This window comes from Suillus clintonianus (assembly GCF_016758775.1).
Source record: "Suillus clintonianus strain FC179 chromosome Unknown DEU56scaffold_6, whole genome shotgun sequence".
NCBI classification, from domain to species: domain Eukaryota; kingdom Fungi; phylum Basidiomycota; class Agaricomycetes; order Boletales; family Suillaceae; genus Suillus; species Suillus clintonianus.
Genome location: NW_024539230.1, coordinates 439,683 through 453,991, shown reverse-complemented (window position 1 = coordinate 453,991; position 14,309 = coordinate 439,683). Strand labels below are relative to the sequence as shown.

Here is a 14,309-nt window from a genome sequence, read left to right as displayed (position 1 = left end):
CACCGCATCACTCGTCGATACTTCCTAATTTGACCTAGCAAGCATGCATTGTTTTCCCCAGTGCCCACCAGGCATAACAAACGTACATTGAAGGAAGCTTGATTTATAGGCGTCGTGCGGCATGCTATAGTCGCCATCACATTGTAGTTTCCCCCTAGTAACTGTACTCCCCAAATGTCACTCAATCTCACAAACACCACTAGTACTGTGAATGACCTGACAGGAATGGTCGACAAGACGGAGCAGATCGCCAATGGACACTGCGGAGAGGTATGGAAAGGCACCTACACTGCAAAAGGAGGTCAACCAGTCATTGTACGTCGTGGTGATGGTGCGCATGTAGCATGATATATCTCACACATACTTGCTGCAGGTAGCCGTGAAGATCGTGAGATCAACGTTGTTTCTTGATAGTGAAACTGCAGAGAAAACAATGCGGGTAAACTCTCTTACCTCTCAATTCAAAATTTATTATTCAGCCAAATATTTCCAGCGACTCCTGCGAGAAATAAGAGTATGGAGCAAGTGTATTGATCCTCACGTGGCCCCATTTATTGGCATATGTTATGAGGTCACGCGAGGGCATCGAGTCCCCTGTTTGGTTTCTCCTTTCTATGAGAACAGAACCATCACGCAGTACCTAAAAAACAATCCGAATGCTATTCGGATGGACTTGGTACACTTTTCACCTCGCTGATTTTATACCCAGTTGACGAATGGTCGGACAGCTTCGCCAATTTATTTCTGGATTGGCTTATCTACATCAACCTGGCCGGGCTATTGTTCATGGGGACATCAAACCTGTCTGGCACCATTTTCTTGATATTTTGCGGCACCGGAGTTGATGCGATTATCTTTGCAGACAAATATCCTCATCGACGACACAGGCAAGGCAGTGTTAGCGGACTTTGGACACTCTCGAATTCTTGGAGTTTCTGGGTTCACGACAATCACAACGACCACAGCTGGCACGTTCCGCTACATGGCGCCGGAGTTGATGGTACCTGAAACCCACGATTCAACACCAACACCAACAACAGCATCAGATGTCTGGGCAGCAGGGATGACGGGCCTGGAGGTGCGTAAGATCATTGTAGCCCTGGCGCTGGATATTGATTTGCATGTTTAGATTATCTCCGGTAGGATCCCCTATGTGGAATACAAAACGGATAGCCAGTTAGTCGAAGCAATGGTGGCCGATAGATTACCCGACGGGAGACACTACCCTCTCGTTCGCCACGGTGCATGGACTGCCTTTGAGCAGTGTTGGAGAAAGGTCCCGACAAGGCGACCAGATATGCAAGAAGTAAAAAATTATTTAGATCGGGAATATGGACCTGACTCAAAAAGGTCAGCCAGACCTACTAGAACTCGCGGTTAAATAGGTGGAGATAGAGATATTTGCTCCTGGCGTCTTGTATGAATGGTTGATATCTGCACCTTATACATAAATTACAAGCCGGTATTGGGGTGTCCCCTTCTCTCTCACACATACCGAATGTTGTCTGTCTGACTCCGTCAGGAAGGAGCAGGCAAATGTTGAGCAATGAATCCGACGAGGGCCACTAGGACACTTGGCATAGTACTCGTCAATAAGTGCTAGGAGCGAACATAACTTCTCCTGTACAAAACATGTAACCATGTTAATTTCGCATAAGAAAAGATAGGTTGAATTCTTACTATAGTGCCACCTTTCAATTCTGCTTCATTTCCCCAAAGAGCTGGCCGCATGGCGCCAAAAGGACCGCACTGAATTTGAAATCGACCGTGAATAGTGAGTCGTAGTGACTACCATCCTATGAAAGTTCTGGCTTGAACAGTTGTTGCAGGGTATTGCATATGCTAGGAACGCGGTGCAGCACATATAAGTACTAGTCTGGACCGTCAAAGACTTACATACATAGGGCCGTACCATGAAAAATGAGCCTCGCTTGGAGCGCTCAGCGCGAAGCATTGTCATTGGTGGCACGTGACCGTGTTGCGTCAAGATTCGCCGACACGCTCCAAATTTTGAAACCAGCCTTGAACGTTAACGCGTTAACTTTGAGATTGAGTCTAGACCTTGTCTCTTCTTCTGGTTCAACAAAAAACGTTCAAGTTGCGTTGGTCCTTCGACGACCTTGCGTGCCTTTGACATGGGTAAAGAGTCGGATGATGGAGTCCCTCAAGAATACCCGTACTTTTGGTCTAAGGGGTCAAGCATAGATTTACCAGACTTTCTGACGAAGGTACGATCACAGCAAGTTCTTGTTCTCCTCTGACGCATACATGTGTTCTACCAGTATAAACCGTCCATGGTCCAGAATGACGGCACGAAACCAGTGAGCCTGTCCACTGTAATCCCATACTCACTGTATGTAACCTGACGTCCGTGAAGTGGATATGGGTCGAGGGAAGTAAACGAAACTCGGATACATATCCATCTGGTGCAGCTGCGGCCGTCAGTGAAGCTGCAGCTGTCTGTGAAGCTGCAGCGCTGCGTATGTCATATCGTTAATGTACTCCGACTCACTGACAATCTCTACCTTAGTGAAGGAAGTGACGCAGAGAATAGAAGAGATCAAGGTAGGTAGTCAGTTATATCCGATGTTCTTTCCCTAATTGTAAAACAGAACGATGATTCTATCCCCATGCGCTCTAGCAAAAAGACAGGAGCAAAGAGCAAGAAGGAAGTTCGTGAGAAGGTAGTTCATTTTCTCAATCAAGTCATGTGGGCACTCAAAGGTTTTATAGGTACAAGCAGACGCTGCCGAGAAATTGAAGGAAATTTCCATCAAGCACAACTATGTTTGTGGAAAGTGGTCAGTATTCCTTATTTGTACCATATCAGCAACCGGGAATGAATTGTGAACAGGTTGATATTCGCCTCCGCAGACAAAGTAGACGCGATATGGTCCAGGATTGCTAGTAAGCTAGACCACCTTTTGATATTATTATCAGGGTACCTCTTACTAAATTCTCCAAGCATCGCTGGTCTCTGGTGCCCTCGCGTCAACTTGCGCATTTCTGACGAAAGTGGCAACATCGCCGGCGAATGAGACACCACATCACCAACACCTCATCTGTCTCTACATTCCAAATGTTTACGACAAAGATTCTGTCACGGAGGTTTGTATCGTTGCTATTTGTCAATTTTCGAGTGTTTGATTCTGCGAGCAGGTCATGAAAGTTCTCTTGAGAAACCACGGTGTCAATCTCAGCGGCGTAAAATCAGATCTATACACAGGAGCAGGCAAGTATCGAACTGACTTGTTGAAACTACATGACGATGATTCCGATGTCTACATTCAGGTCTTGATAGCAAACACCCGAGCGGAATTCCATCAACAGTGAGTCTCATGCAACTTAAAGATGATACGCATTGGAGAATGTGATCAGGTTTGGAAAAACACTTCTCTACTCGCTGATTCCGAGATTAAGGCAAGTGTATAGCTCCGATGAGGGCATGCAAATGTTGCTCACGCTCTTGTGCAGGATCTCAAAGATGCATTTTTCTCTGAGTTGAATGCTGCTTCAACCCCTGCAGCAAAATTGGAAGAAAAGAAGGACAAGCCTTCTATCGCTGCAAAGAAAAGGCCCGTTCCCAAGAAGAAAACACAAGAAGATGATCCTTTTGCATCTGAGGATGAGGGTGATGCTCAAGAAGCGGAACGGAAACAAAAGGTACAAGCCAAGGGGAAATCAAGAAAGAGATCCCAATCAAGCGATATGGATGTGGACGATATGGATGTGGACGATATGGATGTGGACGCAGACCAGAGTGACAAACCGAAAACAAAGAGGATTAAGAGTACACGGTGACTACCCCACTCATCACATTGTCGTTGTTTCTTTTTGTGATCCCATGTTGACTCCTCTTGTGTATATTATTTGTTGCTTCCTTTGATTTTCGAACCAGTTCGAACCGCGGGCTAGAATCGCATGCATCATTTGTCTATTTCCGTCGCGGTCTCCCGTGACGACAATCAGGGTGCGCCCTCAGAACTGTGCTGTATCTTTCCCATGTTAACTGTGCACGTGTACGGAGTAGATACGGCGTTACGCACCATGCAGCGAGCTTCATATGAACATCAGTTACGGCATGATTCATTTGCATGGCTAGAGCAAACATACTGCGATCAAGCTTTATTCCAATGAGTCGTCTCGGACGGACTCCCCTTATTGTCACTGAAAAGTCTATCATCCTGCGGGTAATTGCCGGATCCTGAATGAGAGAGTTTCCAAAGCCAGGTTCACGAATACCATCGATGAGCTCAAGGCATTCAGAGCTTCCATGCTCCATCAATCACGATAGATATCTAGAAGCCTTCATATCCGCTTCATGGTGACTGACTAGGTGTCAACATATTATAAGCGCTGATTTCAGCAATCTGCGCTCCCACTCCTGCAAAGTTTTTCTCTGTTCATCCCGCTTCGAGATCAGCCCTTACGTCTCTTCATCCCCGCCCCCGCACACGCCGAGAGCATATATGCTGCCCGATTTTGATACATCTTCATCATTGGCGGCAATACACTTTATTCCTGACCTAGCCTCCCCTAGCCAGACCATATAGCAGGAAGACAGTCGTCCTTTCTTCTCCTGACCCAACAATTACGACTACATGTGGAACTCTTGGAGCTCCCAGCACGATTCCAGGCTAGAACAAAGAAGAATTTGCGGCCTGCTCAACAAACTGAACGTGACAAACTTCGACTCCGTTGCTACCAAGCTGATCGAGCGTCTTACAAATTGTAGACGGCACGGTGGCGTAGAGACCATCAAAGCCTTTGCTGATTCAATTGCACTACGTGCAGTTGAGGACACCCAACGTTCCCCCCTCTACGCATATCTATGCCGAAAAGTTGACAGAGAGCTTGAGATGGAGGACAGGCGGTGGACATGGCTCAACGACGGCACACGACAATCATCACACCCATCATTCGCCAGTATCCTCGTCGACACTTGTGAAAACAGATTCACACAAGCCCTTGATGAGCGGGCAGCACAGCTGTTCCCCTTGGTTGAATTCATAGGGGATCTGTTGCTGGATGGTGTTTTGCCCATCGCCGACGTCCAAGACCTGGTGGACCAACTCTTCACCCTGGCGGAACAAGGTCAGGAGGACAGCGCCGTCGCACTGAGCAGGCTCTGCCGTAGAGTTACTCGAGAATCAGAAGGAGTCTACATTCTGGAGCGATTAGGTGCTTCGGGTAGCATTGAGAGAGTGCTGGAGGAAGATATCATCACACCAAAAGCTCGTTACCTTCTGATGGTGAGCCATTGGATTATATTGTTGATTTGCTTGCTCATCTTTCTTTCAAGGCTGCGGTGGACTTGTTCCATCAGGAGCTTGTAGATGTCTTTGATTCAGCAGCGCTTAGAAACGAGATTTACAATCTTGATGACGATGAGGCGGAGGTCTCATCAGAACTGGATTCAGCACCAACAGATGTTGGCGATTCACTTCCTTCGGAGACAACAGCCTGTGAGTTGGAGGACCAAATCGAGTTTTCCAAGGTGGACACGTAGTGGGCAAGGTCGTCATTTTATCCCGCATTCATTCCACCCTCAAGGTCATTGAACGGCTCTGGGCATCAGATTGAATGGAGATACCAAGGAAGTGTACTATAGATACAAATGATGATGGATGCGTGGCAAGGACAAAATATGAACATAAAGATACCGAAATACTTTCATTCAGTGGGGACCTGCTTCTGTCGCTTGACTTGCGAGTCTTGTCCTGCATCTGCTACATGAGGCCGCTTTGTCACTCTGCGGCTCTTTTTCGTCTTGCGACGATCATTGCCTAATCCGTCTGCTCCACTATCAGAGCCCTCGACATCTTCTGGATGAGGCTTGTACGCAGCTGAGTCTGCACCATGTCGTTTGCTCCGCCTCCGTTTCAGGGTCGATAGTTGCGAACCTTTCAATTGTGGATCTTGAGGAACATTATCTCCTTCTAAGTCGACACGTGTTTCTTTATCAGAAACAGATTCCTTCCGTCGACGTTTTAGTTTGGGAGGACTGCCTTCTTCATCTGACAGCTCGTCGCCTGATGCCGAGAATAACGAAGAAGATGTGTACTTCCACAACTGCGCTTCAGACAAGGACGATCCAAATGATGTCGAGATCGACCCTGCGGTGGAAACGGGTGGCCGCGAGATCGACGTGAACGGTGAACGCCGCGACGCCACTGAAACTTGTGGCGAGTTGATAGCACTCTGCGACATGGATTTGGCAAGCTTTGACCCTGCGGTTGATCTTCGGCCCTTCTTCTTGTATTGTGCTTCCTCCCCGGGTTGGAGCAGGTAAAACACCTCATTTTCCCGAATCAGGTCCACTCCGACTAGTTGTCGCAAGATGCCGATGAGATAGGGATTGAAGTCCAAGGCCTCGATATTGCCCACCAAGCGGGGATAGTCTTCATAAGTTGCGGGACCATGATCCTGTATTTCCTCTTCGTCCATCAACTCCTGGTCACCAAGAGAGCAACCAGGTATTACAAAGCATACTCTTGGCCCACCTTCCTCTTTAGGTAAACTGACTTTATGGAATCGACAGTTAGAGCGAGTGACAGGTGAACTTGTGGATGCAGCGAGACGTTGAGCGTTGGAAGAGGGAGTACGTGTTGCAGCTGAAATGGAAGAGAAATCCTTTTGGCCCTCGGCGTTGTGGGAAGGTCCCGGAGATGTCATCTTGGCGTCGTGAATCTGAACTGGCACAGAAGGTAGAGGCGGCAGTCGATGGCGGTGATGCATGGCACCATGTGCATGAAAGAGCGGCGGGGGAATGGGGGAGTGTTGGATTGAAGAGGAATCACTTGGTGCAGAGGACACGATAGAAGAGGCCCGTGACCCATCAGTGCTAGTGAACTGGAGGATCTTGGCAGTGGTGCTAGCGCCAGAGCTTGCTGATCCACGATCGCTACCACTACGTTTAACGTCGAGGAGCTTCCGCTTCCGGCTGCGAGCAGACACGCTCTGCTCTGCTTTGAGATCTCCTTGAGATTTATTGCGTCCAGTTGAGACTTTGCCTGACATCGAACGAGTGAGACGACTCGACGTTTGTGCTGGTGACGTTCTCTTCCGCTTCGAAGGCTTCGTTTGAGATTCTTGGTCCTCAGCATCTCCAGACTTTTCACGAACATCAGAAGACTCGTTCGGTGTGTCCGGGACATTGGTGAATTGTTCCCTGTAAATCCGTTGAGTAAACATCTGACGGGTCGTATTTGATTACGCACAATCCATTTTTGGAAACGGCGTCCTCCTGGCTATCGTCTTGGCTAGGTTCGCGAACGGCGACTGATGGCACCTGACCCTCAAATGCCAGCGATGGCAAGGGTTCTTGTTCTGACAGAGGGCTGAGTAAGGGGGAGTCCACGGGTCTGAGGACGCCCGCGGGAACAGCTTCAGCTGATGCTAGAGCTTCTTCGGGGTGATGATCATCGTCTGATGGAGGCATTGGGGCTACTGCTGTCGGCGGTGAGCTTCTGACCGCCTGCTGAACTTCCTCAGGTTCCAGCGAAGCCACTGCGGTGTCTTCTGCTACTGAGCGGTATCCAGTGTCAGGCTTCGTCGGTGGATGATCGGTTTCATTCTCTGCATCATCATCGGCAGATGATGGATGAGATACACCAAGCTGCGTAGCTTCCACGAGTTCAGATTGACCATCTTGGTTACCAGTGGATCTTCCGGCTGGACTTGTTTCAGTGACTACGACGTTGTCAGAAATATCGGTCATGGTTGTGTGAATTACAGCTCGCGACTCTTCGGCTAGAGCACTCGCAACGGAGGCCACAACATCGTCAGAAGAGGGGAGTGGCAGGTCTGCACGAGAGGGAGAAGGCGTGCCAAAGACATCGCCTGTATCTACGCTATTCGGTTCGCCCTCCCTAGGGGTAAAAAGACCACTTGGACCGCTGCTGCCTTCAGATGGTGATTCCCGACGAGAAAAGGTATGCAACATTGACGTAGAGACGGATACTGAGACTGGGGTGGGTTGGCCTGGTGTTGAGTGCGGGCTGATGATGATGTGGGGGGTGCCCGGGAGTTTGACTAAACGTGGAGGAGTCTGTTGTGGATGTTTGGTCCCGGAAGAGATAGGGTCTGACACAGAAGGATCGCAAAATATGGGCATTGGGAAGGCCGAGACGTTGTGATTGTCAGATGATGGTAGTTCCGCAGAAGCAGGTTTTGGTGTTACAGGAACAGTCTCCACCAGCACGTCAACTGGGCCAGCGACCTCAGCCTCTGGCTCCTGTGAAGTATGAGAAGTTTAAGTGGTGAAAGACATATTGTGAGGTTAGGCTCACCACCGAGGCTTCTGCAGTAGGAGGCTCCTCGACTACGTATTCCCCATCGAGATCAGACACTTCCCCAGCAAAAGATATTGTTTCAATCCCTTCGCTCACCCCACGAGAAATGGGGGCAATAGATTCCATCTCTACAACAATAAAAATGGGCTCGTCGTTAAATTTGTCAATTTGGTCCTCGAGAGAGTCACCGAGTGGGGAGGTAGGCGCAGCAGAAGGATGGGGGAAATGTTCGGCATTCTCCAAGGCTACATTCTCAACATTTTGGATCATCTCCGTGGCAGGGGTCGGTTCGGTTGAGGCGGATAATTCTACTATAGCACCTGGGTGCTGCGACTGTGGTTCCCTATCCCAAGGCTCCAATCCTTCCGTTGGCACTATAATGTCACCTGTTCCAGCAGAATTCAGTGATAACATTTGTGACTGATCCGTGAAGTCACCGACCGGCTTCCTCAATGCCTTGCGGAAACGTCACATCCCCGCCAAGAAACTCAGCAGCGACAATACCGCTAAGGTCATCTAGCGTAGTCTCAACTCGTTCGGTCACGTTTGCCGAAGGTAACGCGTCGCGACCGAGAAGATCAAAGAAACTCTCCACCGCGGCACGTTCATCGGCGTTCAGTGGAGTTTCCAAAGAAAGCTGGAACTGGTTGGCTTCCGGGGCCTGAATATCATCTTCCTGGACAACTTCCACACCTAATCCGTTCCGGTCGTCGCTCTGTTCGTCCTGTCCCCCCTGATCAATCTCGTTATCATACCCAAGATCACTTGTGCCTAGTGGAATAGGACCTTCCGGGGCTTCTTCGCTCCCATCTTCTTCCTCATGATGTTCCGCATCGACATCGATGACATCATCCTGTGCCTCTTCATCCCCCGCCCTTGGAGAAGAAGTTTCGAGGTGTCCAGCGCGGCTAGCAAACTTCCCCCGCGGAAACGCGGGAGGCCAATTCCAGTCAAGATGTTCAGTTGGTTTGGAGTAGACAAGGGGAGACATCGATCCGCTATGAAAGTCATCAAACGACGAAGCAAATATCACTGCATGAGAAAGATTTTTTTAGCGAAACTACTATGACACAGAATGTAGTGCATGGACAAACTTTGCTGCTCATCTTGAGACATGCTGTCAGCGTCACGATATAGATGGTCAAGAATGTTTTCAGGCTCTTCGTTTTCTTCATGGGTTCCTCGCACATTCGAGACTTGGTAATCATCCACATGACTACGACTGGAGCGCACCTCGGCAGGAGAGGATGGAGGGGGGCTCGAATCAGGCAGCGCATCGTCGGTCACGTCCACATTGACTACAGCAGGTCCTGTATTGGACACACGAGAAGGAGACTCGCCATCCTGCACCATGTCAGGAAAAAGTGTATCAACGTGTGCGTCATGCGCGGGAGTAAGACTAGATGGGGAGATGTCGTTGAGCTGATCTTGCGCACTAAAATCGCCGCCAGCGTAGAAGTCTTCTGCATATGTTCGTGGACCCTGCCATGGATCAGGAAGTTCCAGAGGCAGGGACGGCTGACGTTGCGTGGTAGATAGAGGGAAATCTTGATTAACAGGCAAATTAGCGCATAGTAGATGTTTTTTTTGTCAGAGCATCACTACCTTTGACTTCTGCATCAAGTGGGCCTTTCTCTTCATCCAAGACGGCACCAATGAGACCTAGCTCGCCTTCTTCCTGGTCAGGAGGCAATTGTGGAGACCGGGCACACTGCCCGCCACTGTATCCCGCTTCGTGTACAGAAGCTTGAGTATCTTCTTCCTCGTCCGAGCCAATCTCAATGATGACCGGACTATCTTCCCTAGAAGATATTTCCTCTACCTCATCTTTCTCGACTTGGGGGTCTACAAGGCAGTGGCGGTCGTTTGCGGTCCAATGCCCGGCTTGGTTCTGACCGTCATAAATCTCGCGTTCTTCATCCGCACCAAAGCCCTCTGCTTCCCTATCAGAATATTCATCGTATTCTTCCTCACTTTCAGAACCGGACTCTGAGTCGGAAAGCAATTCGATCGGATTTTGCTGAGCACCAAGGCCAGGGCCCTCTCGGGGGTCTTTGGCCTTTCCTTTGGCGCGTCTGCTCTGTATATCAGCAAACGAATCTTCGAACGACTGGTCTTGGAATGATTCCTCGTCAGCTGCATCAATATCTTGTGACTGGTGTTCGTGAAGGGCAGCATCCTCTTGAGTCTCCTCGCCGAGTGCTCTTCGGAGAGCACCCGTAATCCCACTAATCCATTCGTCAAACTCTGGTTTCGTGAATTTATCGTACGGGTTGTGAATAGGCCGTCTCAGTGACTTGGGATTGGCTGAGACGGGCGTAGTATGTGGTGCAGGTAAGATAGGAAATGGCGAGCGCCAGCTAGTCGACATTCTTGTTGGCCACTGTAGCAGCGGCAGACTCGCGAGACCGAAGTCGACTACTTCAATATCTTAGTGAAATGAAAAGATGGAGAGGAACGCGTCTAGTCACTAGTAGGATGAAACAACACGAGACAACATGGAGCGTGGCATTTTGAACTCAGCGACAACTCTTTGAACTGGGCCTTTGAATTGCTCAATGACATTGATAGCCACTGCCACTTGTGTAACTTGAACGAGTAGACTCTTGAAGTCTCTGTCTCTCAGGCTGGAGAGGCAGAATGGCTTGCAGATCCCTCATCCATAATTCATATATTCCGTCTTTCAATCGATTCGCTGACGATGAACAGACTGTACTAATGCATTGAGCAGTGCAGAGGGTTGTACGAGAAATGGTGAGCATGATAATATGAATGATTTGTTAAAACTTTTTGATTGTCTTTACTAGCATAACTATCTCAGTAATTTTATTCACGGGCCCCGCGCAATCAAAGCCTTGGGTCAGTCCGTTGTTCCATTGCACATTGAATAGAACAACGTTCGCTCGTAATATTCCGAGTCAAACATGCGTACTGGCATCAACAAAAGAGCTCAAAGCACAGAAGGCCTTGTGAAGCTTACACACGAACATTTTCCAGCTTGTAAGAGCGCACAAGGCCTTCCATTTTGACATACATTTTATGAGCAGCATACATACTAATATAATGACACACGTTTCAGGCTCTTTTGTTGATGTGGCACGGCTCAACCATGACGGTTTCTGTGCGATTTCTCATGCATTATTCTCGCACATGTCATGAAAAGAGATGACTGGCTGCTCAGAGTCCGAGGATTTGGATGGCATCAGCTCCGCGGGAGAATGGAGGCCGATGATGGTTTACAATGGTGGCTCAGCGGCGGCCCCAGCCACCGTTTCAAGCTACTGTAACTGAGGAAGAGTCCCGCATGGGAACTTAACCAATCGAGGATCGGGTGCATATAGCAGTACGTACCATGCCACAGGAGAAACACAGCAACTAGCCAAGGGACCATCAGGCCATAGTGGTTGGTCGTTATCAACAAAGAAAACCCTCAAGAGTCCACGTGCTTGACGCAGCGCGAGAAAAAACTGAGAATTCAGATTAGATTGGTGATCTCCCGGGACTCGATCTCGAATCGAAGCCTCTCGCTGATCGACGATCGTCCGACGAGGATGGATTTCTCGCAATCACATGAGCCTGCGGCACCAGTGCTTAGTATAGAAGACTTTTAAGTTGTGAGTGTGTTAACTCAGTGATCAGACACCTCTAGCGTCCTCAACAGGCAAGCTGAGCCTAACAACTCGCGCGCGCCGTGCATGCACAAATACCTATCCCCCCTCAATGCCTACACCGAAACTGAGGGCAAGGATGGGGTACACGATTGTGGAACCCGGAAACGGAAAAGGAGGTTATGGTTGAGCGAGAGCGATGTGTAAATATACCAAGGTTGATAAAAAAGAGTACAACTTGGTGCCTGGACGTGCTCCCAGTGGAACAACTACAAACATAGCCCCGTGGGCTTGGTATCGCATGCCTCCAGGAAGAGAACCGAAACGTTGGGTTCAGATAGTGGTTGAGTTGACATTGCAAGATATAATAACGAACGAGACATCATAGCGACTTGGCATTCCTGTGATCACGAGCACATATGTAGCTTTTGACCCAATTCCACAGTGACGCAGACAAGGGCCGGAGGGCATGTATTCGCAATCTCACTCCGGTTTCGACGACTATATCCCGAAATCCTAGGGGCTCGGATGTAATCAAAGTTTCCTGTGTTATAGACAGCAAGTACCCATCTCAAAATATCAATCGAAGTGCCATGACTATGTGAAACACGTATCTGTGTGTAGAGTGTACAGCTGATTGATGGACACGGTTCTAACCAGAGGGTACATATTGAATCAACAATTTGCGGCAGCCAGGACCGAGCATCATTAATAAAGTAACTGTAGATGTAATTTTGGTCTTCAGCGTATCATGAACCAGGAGCGCCTTGATCAGGAAGCCGTTCGATGGCATAGCGTCTGCTGACAATATACATTAGCGGCACACCAGGAATCTGTCGTATACGCCTCCGGAGTTCTCGATCGCAAGTAGCGACGATATAGCACTTGTGAGCAGTGACACGCTGCACCAAGCAGTCATCTGCGTATGTTCCGGTGTGGCTGCAGTTCAATCGCTCGAATCGTGGATCTCGAGCAACACTAATGAAAAAGTAAATGAATGCGCTGACAGCATAAGAAAAAATATCTTACCGAAGTGCTACACGATATCTGTGACCAAGCTTCTCTAATTCAGCCATAACACAGTCCGTAATACAGGGTATGCCTGTCGATGTTTCTGTCATTATGTACCCGACAATTGCAACAGGACCACTGACATTTTGCATATAAACAGTCCATCATGGCACTGACTAGTTCAAGTTTATTCTGTAGGCTGAAATTTATGAAGTTTGTATCGATCAACACTCTGTAGGGTGGCACAAGTTCGGTATTGTGCGCAAGGAACATGGACGATGCGACCTGTGGTCTGAAATGCATGGGTCACTAACAGTTGCACGTCCAATGGATTACTGAAGTGACTCACACTCGACGGACCGCCTTGGCTTTCTCCTCCTCTTCTTTCTTTTTCTGCTTTAATTGGTTCTCTTTTCTGCATTGAAGGATTCAGCAATAAAGCGGAGCGGTCGGTCAAGCAACGCACAATCTAGCATCATTGGGATTCAAGAGGCGTTTAACGGCGGCAAACTTTCTGGTCTTCTTTGCCTTTCCCTAGTAATGACAGTCATTAAAGGAGATCTCAAATTGTAAAGTGCACTTGCCATGCTCTGAATGCACTAAGATCGAGTTTTCAAAGGTGGTAAATTGTACTTGTTGAGTCAGCAACAACCCTAACAGCCTGTTCTCACGGCCCTCCAACTCTACCAGTTTCCTGGATTCCGGAACATTACTGCCTTCTGTCTCTGAGGGACAGAGATGCTCTTTAGCAGCTCATGCAACACCAATTAACGTACTCAGGGCCTACCCGACATTCACACGAATGACCGCGGATGTACAGTTGTTCGCTCAGTGGTTACCGTCCTGCAACTTCCCTCACAAGGCGGTTCCATGGTCGAGGATACGACTGCCTGTCATTGGGTGGCATGTTTGAGCTCGTTATAAAGTGCGATCGCTGTCAACTCTATATTTAAGACCTGCATACGGGTTTATTTCATTCACTGACGTAGACATCGCCTTGGGCCAGCATTGGCAATCCCACTCAATCATTCTGTCTGGGGAAGTTCCTACGGGTTAACGGCAGTCCTCAATGAGGACGCATGATCACCCTCGTGGTGACGATGAACAGATTGGCGTTTTTTTAAAACCCCAATCTGCGTGCGACTGCGATCGATAGCGCCCTTGTCAAATTCCCAGTGGCGAAGGTACTGGGGTCATGGACTTCCATCCGCGGCTTGACTGCCTAAACGCCTAAAATACCGCCTCCAGGTACACGAATGACTTCGTCGGTGCCTATTCACATCAGATAAGATAGTTACGATTTCGCAGAACTCAATCTGTGAGTATGTGAACACCCAAAAACCCTATGTCATACTTGGTACATGCGGTGCGAACATAGATATCGGATGGAACTTAG

At 48.7% G+C, this 14,309-nt stretch overlaps 5 protein-coding genes across 5 annotated transcripts; 3 read left to right on the top strand and 2 right to left on the bottom strand.

Moving 5' to 3' along the window:
• Nucleotides 1-174: 174 nt before the first annotated feature.
• On the top strand, nt 175-1,381 carry DEU56DRAFT_726966 (kinase-like domain-containing protein; the record flags this gene model as incomplete). Its single annotated transcript, XM_041347953.1, has 5 exons — nt 175-319; nt 426-676; nt 729-803; nt 863-1,078; nt 1,130-1,381. 5 exons carry the CDS (start codon nt 175-177, stop codon nt 1,379-1,381), a joined length of 939 nt encoding a protein of 312 aa, XP_041213774.1.
• A 642-nt stretch (nt 1,382-2,023) lies between these two features.
• On the top strand, nt 2,024-4,136 carry DEU56DRAFT_774360 (translation initiation factor eIF 4e-like domain-containing protein). The gene is made up of 12 exons (XM_041351617.1): nt 2,024-2,228; nt 2,283-2,321; nt 2,378-2,480; nt 2,531-2,565; nt 2,613-2,684; nt 2,734-2,801; nt 2,855-2,907; nt 2,966-3,108; nt 3,160-3,232; nt 3,292-3,329; nt 3,379-3,420; nt 3,475-4,136. Exons 1-12 carry the CDS (start codon nt 2,136-2,138, stop codon nt 3,799-3,801), a joined length of 1,086 nt encoding a protein of 361 aa, XP_041213773.1. The 5' UTR covers nt 2,024-2,135; the 3' UTR covers nt 3,802-4,136.
• Nucleotides 4,137-4,442: 306 nt separating this feature from the next.
• DEU56DRAFT_477967 (uncharacterized protein) lies at nt 4,443-5,591 on the top strand. The gene is made up of 2 exons (XM_041346413.1): nt 4,443-5,252; nt 5,303-5,591. Exons 1-2 carry the CDS (start codon nt 4,602-4,604, stop codon nt 5,507-5,509), a joined length of 858 nt encoding a protein of 285 aa, XP_041213772.1. The 5' UTR covers nt 4,443-4,601; the 3' UTR covers nt 5,510-5,591.
• Nucleotides 5,557-10,771, bottom strand: DEU56DRAFT_774339 (uncharacterized protein). The gene is made up of 6 exons (XM_041351616.1): nt 9,900-10,771; nt 9,389-9,841; nt 8,736-9,326; nt 8,292-8,680; nt 7,221-8,236; nt 5,557-7,171 (listed from the first exon to the last, which is right to left on the bottom strand). Exons 1-6 carry the CDS (start codon nt 10,663-10,665, stop codon nt 5,674-5,676), a joined length of 4,713 nt encoding a protein of 1,570 aa, XP_041213771.1. The 5' UTR covers nt 10,666-10,771; the 3' UTR covers nt 5,557-5,673.
• A 1,424-nt stretch (nt 10,772-12,195) lies between these two features.
• Nucleotides 12,196-13,553, bottom strand: DEU56DRAFT_774335 (Fcf1-domain-containing protein). Its single transcript, XM_041351615.1, has 6 exons — nt 13,498-13,553; nt 13,380-13,447; nt 13,263-13,328; nt 13,057-13,205; nt 12,932-13,004; nt 12,196-12,880 (listed from the first exon to the last, which is right to left on the bottom strand). The coding sequence occupies exons 1-6, from the start codon at nt 13,498-13,500 to the stop codon at nt 12,652-12,654; spliced, it is 588 nt and encodes a 195-aa protein (XP_041213770.1). The 5' UTR covers nt 13,501-13,553; the 3' UTR covers nt 12,196-12,651.
• Nucleotides 13,554-14,309: the final 756 nt, after the last annotated feature.